The sequence below is a fragment of the Lissotriton helveticus genome, chromosome 5_1, assembly GCF_964261635.1.
Source record: "Lissotriton helveticus chromosome 5_1, aLisHel1.1, whole genome shotgun sequence".
In the NCBI taxonomy this organism is placed as follows: Eukaryota; Metazoa; Chordata; class Amphibia; order Caudata; family Salamandridae; genus Lissotriton; species Lissotriton helveticus.
In genome coordinates, this window is record NC_136065.1 from 1,482,297,414 (window position 1) to 1,482,311,455 (window position 14,042).

General features: G+C 39.2%; 1 protein-coding gene across 4 annotated transcripts in view; it reads right to left on the bottom strand.

Moving 5' to 3' along the window:
• C5_1H1orf162 (chromosome 5_1 C1orf162 homolog) overlaps window positions 1-14,042 on the bottom strand; it is a 358,091-nt gene that overhangs the window by 171,720 nt on the left and 172,329 nt on the right. For all 4 annotated transcript variants that reach the window (XM_078641275.1, XM_078641272.1, XM_078641273.1 and 1 more), the window contains exon 4: window positions 3,586-3,680. In XM_078641275.1, the coding sequence (XP_078497401.1) occupies window positions 3,586-3,680 (95 nt within the window). The remainder of the gene's footprint in view (window positions 1-3,585; window positions 3,681-14,042) is intronic.

Genomic DNA, 14,042 nt, shown 5'->3' on the forward strand with positions numbered 1-14,042 from the left:
CTATCCAACAATTTCCCTACTGTTGCACTCGCTGGAGTGGGAATAGTCATTTTGACATACCTGCTATCCAACACTTTCCCTACTGTTGCACTCACTGAAGTGGGAATAGTCATTGTAACATACCCGCTATCCATCACTTTCCCTACTGTTGCACTCGCTGGAGTGGTAATAGTAATTTGTACATACACGCTATGCAACACTTTCCCTACTGTTGCACTCACAAGAGTGGGAATAGTAATTTTTACCTACCCGCTATCCACCACTTTCCTTAATGTTGCACCCGCTGGAGTGGTAATAGTAATTTGTACATACACGCTGGAGTGGGAATAGTCATTTTTACATACCCACTATCCAACACCTTCTCTACTGTTGCACTCGCTGGAGTGGGAACAGTAATTTTTACATACCCGCTATCCAACACTTTCCTACTGTTGCACTCGCTGGAGTGGGAATAGTCATTTTTACATACCTTGCTATCCAACACTTTCCCTACTGTTGCACTCACTGAAGTGGGAATAGTCATTGTAACATACCCGCTATCCATCACTTTCTCTACTGTTGCACTTGCTGGAGTGGGAATAGTAATTTTTACCCAGCCGCTCTCCAGCACTTTCCCTACTGTTGCACTCACTAGAGTGGGAATAGTAATTTTTACCTACCCGCTATCCACCACTTTCCCTACTGTTGGACTCGCTGAAATGGTAATAGTAATTTGTACATACCCGCTATCCATCACTTTCTCTACTGTTACACTCGCTGGAGTGGGAATAGTAATTCTTACCATTCCGCTATCTAACACTTTCCCTACTGTTGCACTCACTGGAGTTGGAATAGTAATTTTTACCCACCCTCTAGCCAACACCTTTCCTACTGTTGCTCTCACTGGAGTGGCAATAGTAAATCATTCCCCCCCGCTATCCAACACTTTCCCTACATTTGCACTTTCTGTAGTGGGAATAGTAATTGTATCCACCATTTCCCTAACTTTTATAGTTAATGAAGTGTAAAATATGTTCTTAAAAATAAATATTAATTTTAATATTTTAATGTATTATGTATATATTATTTTTAAATTTATGTTACAGGTTTATGTATATATATTTATATGTATTTATAACATTTCTTATGTTTCTAACATTTTGTAAATAAATTAAATAACTATTTATTAGTATTATTAAATTAATATATATTAAAAAAGTATGTTTAATTATTTTTAAATTAAATGTATCATTTATCAGTTTGTAACATTTCTTAATAATTCTAACTATGTTATTAATTATGTTCCTTATTTAATGATTTTTATATTATTTTTAAGACATTTAAAATAAAAACTATATTTCAAACAACAATATTTAAAACAACGATATTTTGGTTTCGATATTTTTGTACTTACCATTATAGATATAGGCTGTCGATAGTCTGTCCATCGATATTGTAGACTCGATAATCCTGTAGCTCAATATTGTGTCCGTTGATATTCCGTCAGTGATCTGTAATATTGCTTGTGATCCGCTGTTGCTTATAAAATAAGCTCCTGGGAGAATGGTATAAGTTGGCCAACCGAAGCTGTCTTCCCTACATGTACAAACTGTTCACCAAGTAAACACCCTCTTCTTGTGAAAATTCTAAATCAAAAGGCTGTCTGCGCTAAAGACTGTGTTTTTTTGCTGCACAAAACCAACAACAAGCATTGGCAAGGACACCCAGTCAACAAAGCAACAACTATTGGCTTTGCCAACCTTGTTTATTAAGGCAGGTAAATCTAGAGGTATGAACATAAAATAAATTGCACTGCCATCTGGTATGCTTAAAATCCTTTTTTTCTGTAAATATATATATATGTATTTTTTTACAAACCTGTTGAGTCAGTCATAAGACATGCAGATAAATAAACTAATTATTCTGTCCTGAACAGCCGCCAGCCAGTACCACTCAATCCTCCAGGCTGCCTCTTTAATTGAACACAATGTTATAAACCAGCTTCTACTAACATACATTCACATCTAAACACAATATATGAAATGAATAAAGGAAAACGTACAACACCATAAAAAGTAATGTCAAATTGGTTTATGACAGAACTGAACACGAAACCATTAAAAATTAGGCCATTGTATGTTTGACTATTGAATTGCTGAGGGGTAGAAAACCTATACTGGATTTTCAATAGGAGTTACTGAGAAAGTTGTTGAATCTAACAATGTGCAAATTGGAAGTAAGATTAGAAATAAGCAAATGGAAACCAAAATGTATTATGATCAACGTTGGAGGACAACGGTATTGGAAGTAGGAGAAGGGTAAGTTATGAAGATTAGACTTCCGTAGGGTGTACGCAAGATTAATTCAGGTTATTCTGTCCCACTAAAATAGAGTAGGATGGAAGTATGCTGTAGTGAATAACAGATCAGTATGGAATAAAAACAGGGCACTGCTTGTTGATGGTTCCCCAATTGATAAAGTACATGTTAATGAAAAGTTTAAAAGAAAAAAATCATGAAGACTAAAATATGGTACACCAATACTAAATAGGGTCTATAAACCAGATGTAAAAAATTGATAAAACCTAAATTAGAGATAAAGGAAGCTAGCAGATGTCATGATTTTAAATTGTATTGATATCAAATCAATCTTAGAAGGAACATCAGTTGCTTAAAGTGCTGGTCTGGGGTGTCCTAGCTTTGATCTATGTGTCAGAATCTTATTTCAATGCTGGCACGTCACAGAATGCCTTTATCAGAATCCTTATCAAATTCCTATATGTGCAATAATGTGAGATAGGCACAGACTTTCTCCATATACCATCCCAATGTTTTGTAGTCCTCTGTATGGCAGGCTGCCTTCTTCAAAATACATCTTTAATTGAACACAATGTTATAAACCAGGTTCTACTAACATACATTCACATCTAAACACAATATATGAAATGAATAAAGGAAAACGTACAACACCATAAAAAGTAATGTCAAATTGGTTTATGACAGAACTGAACACGAAACATTTCCCTTTGTTGTTAAATCGGAGACAGAAGGAGACATCCATTCGGAGGCTAAATTCAGCATTGTATGCTAAGGAAACCTGAGCTCAAAACTCAGCTTCCTCACTTGACAAAAGTGTCTGATCATGAGGCAGATCTTTGAATTTCAGTCTCATTGACCTTAAAAGACTGATTTGAGAGCACTGTGAAGTAATTCCATTATGCCATTCTAGATGGGGTCTACAAATAAGTCACTCAGATAGCAACATATGTCTTGGCTCTTAGAGTGAAGCCAGACCCCTGGTCGGTGTCTGGCTCGCGCCACTCACTCCATACATTTGCTGACTTTCCCACCTGTACTCAGGGCAAGTGACTGCTGCCCTGCAAAATACTACTTTTGAGAAAAGTAAACTCTTTGTAAAATAGTAATGAAAAACAATATACCAATATTGAGTCTACCAACTGTAAATCAGTTTCTTGTATATGTTCTAATCCAATTAATACATTACTTACAAATCAAATATAATGCAGAAATGCAATTAAGGTGTCTAACCCAGCAACATCTACTAAAGGTGGCAGTGGGGTCGAAAGTCGCTTTTGAAGGTACTTACGAATCTTTTTCCTGATATAGAAGATGAGGACAAACAGCAGGGCAGACAACAGCACTCCAGCAAGGAAGGCAAGGACTAGATGTAAAACTTCAATTCTATTGTGGTAAGAAGAAGAGAATGGTACATTAAAAGATAGATGAATACGCATAGCAAATTAAGTGGATGGAAGCAAGTATTCGACACAAGTGTTTGTTCACATTTGTTACACAGCAACATTTAAAGCAGCCACTTCCCAAATACCTACAGCTCTAAAGCGTCTTTAAGAATGAGAGTTGTTAAAGGCCCTGTCCCTGAGCTGCAAGCGAGGGGCTTTAAAGAGAGAGCCGGTATTCAACAATGAATATAGCCCATGGCAGAAGGGCTATAAGACTATCCGAACATTCTATTCACTGAGGGTAGAGTGGTCTAAATTAAAATGGTACAACACAAATACAGCTTAAAATGTTTAGAAAAGTAAGTGTCATAAGAAAACACTCTTTTGGGTTAATAAACATGTTTATTTAGTCGAAACTAAAAAAGAAAGAGCTGCAAAGGCTGCGGCACTGCAATCCCATGCAAGCTGACTGCCTTCCTCCTAATCCCCAGCAGTATTCCATACAACTTTCGGCTATTCCACATTTAGGTCATTTTTTCCCCTTACAAAAAAAGGAAAAAATGGAATACAGGACATGACAGAATTCAAAGTAGCAGATACTAAAATTCGTTAATAAAAAGTATTTACTTAAGAGGTCTCCACCAACTGCTACTGCAAGGGCCAGTGTGGAATCCTGTGTCATGGAATGTAAGGTGGCTTTGAGGTAATGGCATTCTAGGCAGGCCATTAAGAGCAGGCTGGAGGTGCAGGGTGTTGCAACAGCTTCCTCTTGGGAAGAATACACCCACTTACCTCAACTCATCTTTCCTGCTTAGGGGCTATTCCGATTCCGGTCGGAAGGGCTCCGAACCATGTTCGGAGCCCTTCCGGCCAGATCGGAATGTGTCAGCCGGATTCCTTTCGACCGAGCCATTTCGATGGGCTCGGTCAGGAAGGAATCCGACTCGGATTTCCGGATGGCCTACGACGGGCTTGGAGAGCCCGTCTGCCATCCGGAAATCCTCAAGTACTCCCCCAGTTGCCTCTTTACGACCGAGGGAGTACGATGGCAGTTTTTCACTGCCTTTTTGTGCCTGTGTGTCCGGCACGAAAAGGCAGTCGGAAACTGTCTCTGGGGGCCCCCAGCAGAGCCCCCATGAGTGTGAGGCCGCCGAAAGGCGGCCTGGGTTGATCTCTGCACCAGGTGGCAGGCACCTTGGGGTGCCGGCCACAGGGTGCAGGGATGAACTGCACCCCTGCATTTCACAATGGAGGCATGCATTCCGCTCGGAATGCATGCTCCCATTATGAAGCATAAGAGTGCGACCGAGGGTTCGGTCACATTGTACTTGCAGGACCGTAACAGGCCACAGAAGGTCGGTTGGTTATGGCTTCTGACCGATGTCAGACGGACTCAGGTCCATCCGACATCGGAATAGGCCCCTTAGTCTCCTTTCTTCCAGGCCATTAGAGTGGCGATGAGGATCGATTTTTGCATGCTTTATACTGTTTGACAGGTCTATTGGGCAGATATAGCATGTTTTTTCTCCACTATATGTTATTCAAAATGTATGCCAAATATTGTGGACAGGGCAGTGAATATGAGGAAAGTTATGACAAAGAATGCCAAGTATGAGTGGTATGAGGCATGTGAGATGAGAGATGTTTTTGAGAAATCGGTGTGGATCATGTCCGTTCCTCTGTATATTATCTCCGAGGGAATGGATTGGTGGAGCGGTGGAACAGAACACTGAAGGAAAGAAGCCCCAGTGGAAGAAAATAGCTTTGGACATTTTTGTACCTTGTGGAGTTTTAGGTGCTTGGTTTGTATACGCTCTGATGGCCGTGGATTACCATTCCAGGTGGCAGAAGTGGAGTTTACATGTCAATACACAAGAGGTTACTGTGTTTATGGAAGAGCTATGGAACAGAAAAGGGGTCCTGGAAGTGATAGTGACAGATAATGGAGTGCAGGTTGTGTCATAAGAGATTTTATTGAGAAATGGGGTGTGGAGCATATCTGTTACTCGGTCTATTTTCCTTCAGGGAGTGGAGTGGTGGAACAGAACACTAAATTAAGGCTTACAACTGGCTTTGGGTCAGGGTGGTTTGTGGACCAACGCTGTGTGGAAGTTGATAAGGGCATATCGCACCACACCCAATGGTGCCACTAGGCAATAACCTTTTGAAAGGCAAGGATGTTGTTGGATGTTGGAGTAGAGGGGCGAAATGAGGGAAAGATTGGTGTCAGAGAAGATGGCATGGGAGGCACAAATTTCCGGAGCACTGAGATTGGTGATTGGGTGCACCTGCTTTGTGGACTTAAAGGGAAGAAGGGAATGTCCAAGTTCTCAAGTTTGTTACGTGAGAAAAAGGTAAATGCACATACCATTTATCTGAGTGACAGAAATAGATAGAATGTGAAAAAAGTTGTTAAGCTTGTTGATTCCATTACCAATGTGCCTTGGGAAGCAAGGAATGATGTGCAGACCAATGCGTTTCCTGGGCAAGCTAGGAAAGGAAGGTTCCCAGGGCACCTGAATGGGTTAGGGACTACAAAATGTATTGAATCTGGATTTTGGTGATTTTTGCACGGTTTAAACTGTTTGACAGGTCCATGGGGTAGAGCTAGCATATGTTTCCGCCGTGTTATGTTATGTAAGATTTTACATGAAGTTGGTACGTTTGTTTTAAGGGGGGTATTTTCTTTCATTTTATAGGTTTCTTTGTATTGTTGCATTCGCTGTTTATTCATTGTATGGTTTTAGGGAAGGGAGGTGTGTGGCATCTTGCGTCATAGAATGTAGGGGGCTGTGAGGTGATGGCATTCTAGCCGGGCTATTAAGAACAGGCTGGGAGGTGCAGAGCAATGCAACAGCTTCCTCTTAGGATGAATAAACTGACTTACCTCAACTCATCTTTCCTGCGAAGTCGCCTTCCTTCCAGGCCGTTACAGCCACCCTCTCGCACTACTGGCACTGGCTCAATTAAAGTGGGGCCCTTCCAACTATCTTCGGTGCTAGTACCTGCTTTGTCTGTAAGTAGTCCAGTTTGAGGGGAAACTACATTTCTAAGGTGGGGGAAGGGGGGGCTCTAATTAGGTGTGTCATTATCGAAGCCCTTATTTTTTTTTTTTAAAGGAAAATATAGATATGCTATGCATACTTATTTACTAGGGCTTTCAAATACCTCTCTTCATCCTCTCTTCATCCATGGGACTGCTGTAGTGTCTAGCTGCATGAAAAGTAGTCCCAATCAGTGCAAGGAACTACTTATGCAATGTGCAGATGCATATAATTTTGTTTTCATAAAATACACAACTTCATACAATACAAATTTCACAAACATATTACGTATTGGCATAGTCAAAAGGGCAGCAGCTCAAGCGGAACAATTGTTTTAGCCTAGTGGGGAATCTTATGCCACTAGTTCATGTAACAGATTAAAAATTGGTTTTGCTGTGCTGTGGCAATGGTTTTATTTTCCACTAACACAAACACAGGAATGTGGATATAAATAGACACACACACTGTGCACCGATTCACATACAAAGCCAACTCCACAAGGTTTCCATTTTTTCTAAAAATGCTGGAGATGTACAATATCAAATGCCATTTCCTTGAAGTTAAATCATACTTTGGGAGAACTTGTCTGAACATTAGGTTTTATTGCATTTGACCAGAGCACTTTTAATTCATATGTTTAGCGGGTTAACAAGTTTATGTCCTAAAGAGTTGTTCTGTAATGCAGCAGTTTCACAAGGTGTGTGCCTTGCAGGTCTTAACTGCAAATGCTTGCCTGTACCTAATATGTTTATGTTAATTTTAGCTCTGCTGTGAGCATTAAAAAATGATAAAAATTGAATAGGTGATCTGAGGTATGCCATAAAGAGGACTACAAAACATTGAGATGGTATATGAAGAATGGCGATCTTGCAGGATGGCTGTCTGAGGAAACGGCAACAGAAACAAACAGCTTTGGAAAGTCTGTGCCTATCTCACATTATTGCACATATAGAAATTTGATAAGGATTCTGATAAAGGCATTCTGTGATGTTCCAGCATTGAAAAAAGATTCTGAGACATAGATCAAAGCTAGGACACCCCAGACCAGCACTTTGAGCAACTGATGTTCCTTCTAAGATTGATTTTATATCAATACAATTTAAAATCATGAAATCTGCTAGGTTCCTTTATCTCTATTTTAGGTTTTATCAATTTTTTACATCTGGTTTATAGACCCTATTTGGTATTGGTGTATCATATTTTAGTCTTCATGATTTTTTTCTTTTAAACTTTTCATTAACATGTACTTCTTTATCAATTGGGGAACCATCAACAAGCAGTGCCCTGTTTTTATTCCATACTGATCTGTTATTCACTACAGCATACTTCCATCCTACTCTATTTTAGTGGGACAGAATAACCTGAATTACTCTTGCTTACACCCTACGGAAGTCTAATCTTCATAACTTACCCTTCTCCTACTTCCAATACCTTTGTCCTCCAACGTTGATCATAATACATTTTGGTTTCCATTTGCTTATTTCCAATCTTACTTCCAACTTGCACATGGTTAGATTCAACAACTTTCTCAGTAACTCCTATTGAAAATCCAGTATAGGTTTTCTACCCCTCAGCAATTCAATAGTCAAACATACAATGGCCTAATTTTTAATGGTTCTATAAGGCCACACCATTTGGTTGGCCAGTTTGATTCCTGGCTTATTGTTTTCTGTAGTCAACTGAATAGCTTCCTTGATAGCTCTATTCATCCTTTCATTGACCCTATGGTTGTAAACAGCTGTCTTCTTATGCTTTATATTACTGTCTATAAAGTATTGTTGGCAAACACAAGGAGATGATGAACGGAGCGCTGAAACATTTTAGAGACTCACCCCCTGTCACTATTAGATCTGTGTTGAATTCATCATTGCACTTTAGCTCACTTCACCACCCCAGTTCAGACCCAGTCATCTGCAAATCAGTCTTGACCCAGTTCTTCGTGGGAACATTCTAGCCTGAACTGCCACGCCAGCCCTTCCCTCGACCGCAAACAAGTATCCTGGGACTGATTTCACGGTAACACCCCTCATCAGCCAAGCTACCTTGAATCCAGTGGTAAAATGAGCAAGGGACCCACATCTGGGCATACCCAGCCAAGTTAGGGTGAATAAAGCAGACACAAGAAGTTAATGGACAGAGCCCTGAAACTTTTCACGCGGGACCAACATCTGGGCATAACCAGCCAACTTAGGGTGAATAAAGCAGACACAAGAAGTTGATGGACAGAGCCCTGAAACTTTTCACACACTCAGACGTGGGTCCCTTGCTCACTTTGCAGTGCATTGCGGGGGCATAAATTACTATTAGCTCAGGTAACTGTACGAGAGAAATCTGATCCTAACTATAACATCCCTGTTTCTTCAGTGAATTTATATACATATAAATATATACACATAAATATACATACATATATGCCCCAACTGGTCCTCGGTGCTTTTGGGCAACTAAAATATCTTATCAATTTCGTTGCTGTTCGAAACCAAAAAACGAGTCGCACTCTTTATATCAGGATTAATTCTTCATTTAATTTATGAAGTCATGCAGTAGCAAACAAATGCCCAATGCATTGTGGTCCCCTTTAATGTTGCAGTACTACTTCACTGTATATAACCCTTATTTTCCATTTTTTACCAAGACTACTCCCTCTTTCTCCAATTTGGGATTAGTAGTCTTTTCAAAGTGCTCTTTAGAGCAACAAGTGCAATAAGCACAAATTCATTCAATGGCAAAGTTCTAAACGTGAAACAAAAGTGAATAAAGACATGCAAGTTTCTGAGGACGTGCAGTTCATGTATTTATCTTTTTTGAATTACGAGTGCGTTCCACGCTCTTTTAATTTCTTAATCTTCTTAGTTTTTTTACCATTTTGTGTCCACTCATAGATTAGTTCCTTTTTCCTTTCATGTGTTTAAGGGATTTGAGTTGCCCACTTTTCATATTTTCACCACTGTGCATTTTTAGAGCCTGGATTGCCTGCACATTGCATGCTGGTCCTTGTAGTTGTTCGCATTTCTCATTGTCTGCGCCATGACATGGGTGTTGACAAGAAATTGTTTGCAATTAGATTTTAGAAAACAACCTTTATTTAATTGATATGGCTTTTGCCATTGATTGGCTTCTATGTCCTTTGTGTATCGACAATTCTTTTTCCATGATTTTAACACGCTTGCATATGCTTGGCATTCATCATTTCACTATTGCCGTTTTATGTGCTCTCCGTCGGTTATTTCTAGGTTTAATGCTCATTCATGTACATTAATCCCTTTAGTGAATCTTTGCACTAGTACCTTGATGATTTCATGTATTCAAATTATCTCTGTGATTAATTTCCTTGCATATTCATTCATCATGATACAACTAGATCATAATTACAAAACCTGAGACATTGTCTTCGGGTGGACTATCTCATGGTATTTCACCTTTTTGTGGTTTTCATATTGGAAACTCCCATATGATTTTTTCATAATTCATTTTTGTGTGTTCACATGGTATATAATTTATGATTCATGCTCCAAGCTCTTTGATGCAAGTAGCATTGTTTCTTTTTTGCTTTCACCCTCTGGGGAGGCCTCACACTGATGTATAAGTGTCAACACATTCTCCCACTGCTCCTCTAAGCACGACATTTGACTTCAAGATATTATGCTCCTCCTCATTTATGTATGGTCTTCCTAGAAGTGGAAAGACAATTTCTCACCTTGATTTAACCCTTTAGGTGTATGTGTGCGTAGTAACAGGATATACCATGATTCCTTCTGTCTTAGGATATGTTCTCTGTCTCCCTTTCGTACAGATTTCTCAAGTCGATCGATAGCATATCATTTCAGTTGTTCCCAGTCACTTCGATGATGTTTGACAACTGTGTTGCTTCTGCCTCTCTTTGTTGCTGCTCTGACATGCTCCAGGATACGTTTTCTAGAAAATTGTACTTCCAATATATTTCAGTTCATATGGACAATCTAGAATGTAGATTACATACTTGCTCTTACATGTGATATGTTGCTTGATCTTTCACTAGCTGTGAGGAAGTCTTGCGTGTTTACAGCGATCTTGCATACTTTGCATTGTTTGCATTTCCAGAACCCTGGATGTGTCATCCAGCTTTCTTTTTTCAAAATGAAGTGATTGCGTACCACTTTATCCTTCCAGGTCCCAGCTCTTCTGAACGTGATTTTTGGATGATTGGCAATTATGTTGCTGACCATTAAGTCCAATTTCACCAGACCCAAATGTTTTCTTAGAATTGGGCGAAGATTATATGACTTTGCAGAAAAGGTGATGATAAGTCCGATTGTAGCTGTCTCTGATTGATTTTCTCTGCCTTTCAAAATGTGTAGTCTATTGATTGATTTTGCTTTTGCCAGACCTGAATTTACATCTCGTTTCAGGTATCTTATTGCTTAAAATCCTTTCTTTGTTGCCAAGCTATGTTTTTGCATTTGTGTTTCCTGCGATTAGTTTATTTTTATTCACAGGACTTCAAACATTTTTGGTGAAAGCACTCTGTGTGCAGGACTGTGTTGGTGGCTGTAGCTTTTCTATGTAATGCAGTATGTATCATCCCATCACTTATGTAGATTTCTATATCTAAAAATTGTAATTTTGTGTCATTTATCTCATACATAAATATGAGATTTGCCACATTGTTTTTAAGGATGGTATAGTATCTTTCAAAATCCTCTTTACTTCCATCCCAAATAATAAACAAATCATAGATAAATCACAGCCACATGATTATATTGCACACATGTCTGTCATTTTCACGTGCCAATGCAATGTATTTTTACCACCAGACCCTTGTTAAGTTTGCCGAGCTTGAGGAGGGGAAAAATCCATTGGCAGTTCCTCTTCTTTGCTCATGCATGTCCTTGTTAAACAAGAAGATATTGTTCGATAAGCACATTTCAATTATTTCAAGTAGCATTTGATTATATTGAGTAAAATGTATGTTTCTCTTTTTTACATGCCCTTATTTCCTACGTCATTTTCTATACTTGTGTATAGTGTTGTTACGTCTATAGTAATAAGTTTATATGATTCCTGCCATGGCTTTTCCTGTAGATGTTGCAATAGATCACCAGTGTCTTTCAGATAGGAGTTCAGATCTCTCATTAATGGAGCCAAAAAGTAGTCAGTGTAGATTAAAAATGGTTCAAATAATGATCTCTTTACCAAGATTATTGGTCTGCCTGGTGGTTTTTCAGAATTTTTACGAATGAAAAAAATATATTGTTTTTATGATGAGATTCTCTACTGCCATGTACTTTTGTTCATCCAAGTCAATTAAGTTTAAGTCCATCCATTTACTTAGTTTAACTTGTAATTCCTTTTTATATTGTTGGATTAGATTCCATGTCAGCTTCATATAACAGTTTTTGTCTGAGAGTTGACAGTTTGCTTCTTTGATGTATCACTCCTATCTAGGATTATAATGTTCCCACCCTTGTCAGCAGACTTAATTCAATGGCTTCATCTTGTTGTAGTTCCCTTAGAGCTTCTATGTCATTCTTTGATAGATTGTCTTTAGGTTTTCTATTATGAACACTGTATAGATCATGTTCTACAGCTTCATGGAAGAGATCAATCTTATTATCAGGTGGTAGATTTGAATACAAATAATATTGGAGGGTTTTCTGCTTATGGTACGGGATTTATTACCTCCTCCAGATTCAATATGTCTTGCCCATTAGCTGAGTCTTCCAAATTTTTTAGAGTAATCAGCCCCAGTCTGTCCTCCAACATAAGAGCAATAGTTGTTTTTTCCTGTGGAGTAACATTTCCTGTTTCTTGTTTTGATTCTGCAAACATTTTCACCATTTTAATCTTTCATACGTACTTGTAAAAATCAATTCTTGTTTGGTGTAGGACGATATGCGCGGTGAAGCAAAAGTTCAAGCCTTTATTCAAAAGGGTTTTATCTGAGTCTGTCATGGCCCTTTTTTAGAGGTTGATGACACTTATCTCTTGGCTTTCATATCCATTACTCCTATTTCTGTAGTTCTTTTTCCTCTCTTCCCCTTTCTTGTTTTACTCCTCTTGCCATTTTCTTCTCCTTCTTCTGGACGTTTCTCTGCTCTTTTCCCATTGTAGCTGTTGGAGTGTGAGGCGTATCTTGTTTAAAAAAAAATTACTTCTTTCCTTTTGGAGCTGTGTTATGAACTCCTTTCTCGATCACTTAGAACTATGTCCGTGAGATTGGGTTCACTGCTTGATAAGTCCGTTATTACTGTGTCTATCTGTTCTTTTTGACTTGGAGCAATGACGAACATCCCACCACCTTCCAGATAGCAGCTGGAGTGGCAAACTAGTTTTGAAAAATGTGTGAAGATTTGTCAAATGGCGCCAAAGTTATTAGCAAAACAAAAACCATTTGCCTAACAATAACTATGTTCGGGCAACCACCAGTCCATAATATATATATATATATATATATGTGTATATATATATATATATATATATATATATATATTACCTACTGGCGGTCGCCAGTAGGTATATATAGTTAGGATTGATTTCCATAGGGAAATCGCAACATTCTATTTAGAATAACTTTGGCGCCGGTTGAGGAATCAGCCTGAATTTTTCAGCAACTTTGCCTTGCGGCTCTCCGCTCCTTCCCTGAAAGTTTGGGGGGGATTAGTCAAGCGGGGGCCGAGATAAAAGGGGGGTCCCAAAACGTGTTTTCCCCATGTTAATTTCCATAGGGCGGTCTGTCGCACTTTTAGGTCGAACGGCTGAATGGATTTTCACCAAACTTGGCAAAATTGTAGGGACTGGTAGCCCGATGTGCCTTTGCTATGTCTCAAGATATGTGCTTCAGTGGATTTTGAGTAATTTAGGTTCCAAAAAATGTATATATCTATGGCAGCTTACCGGTGAGCTTACCGGTACGCTTACGGTACGCGTACGTGCACGTACGGTACGCGTACCTCTAGTGCGCGAGCTGCATTCTGATTGGCTGCCAATGTCTGTCAACACTCCAAAACAGAAACTGTTGGCAGCCATCTTGTGCCTCGGTAGACTGAGGCACAGGAAAGCAGAAAACGTGTAGAACTCAAAAAGGGGGCAGGGTAGAAGCATCCTGACCCCATAGGCCTGCTCAGGGGGTCCCACAAGGACCCCCATGGCCCAAAAAAAAAATCGCGTGGTACGCTTACGGTATGCGGGCCTTGTAGAAACACTCTGACCCCCCTAGGGCTGTTCAGGTGGTCCCATATGGATACTAACATATATAAATGTTATCCGCTAATAGAATTAGCATTTAAAAAACCTTGCGAGTTCACTGACAAAAACAAAGGTTTCAGGCCTTATATAGTTAG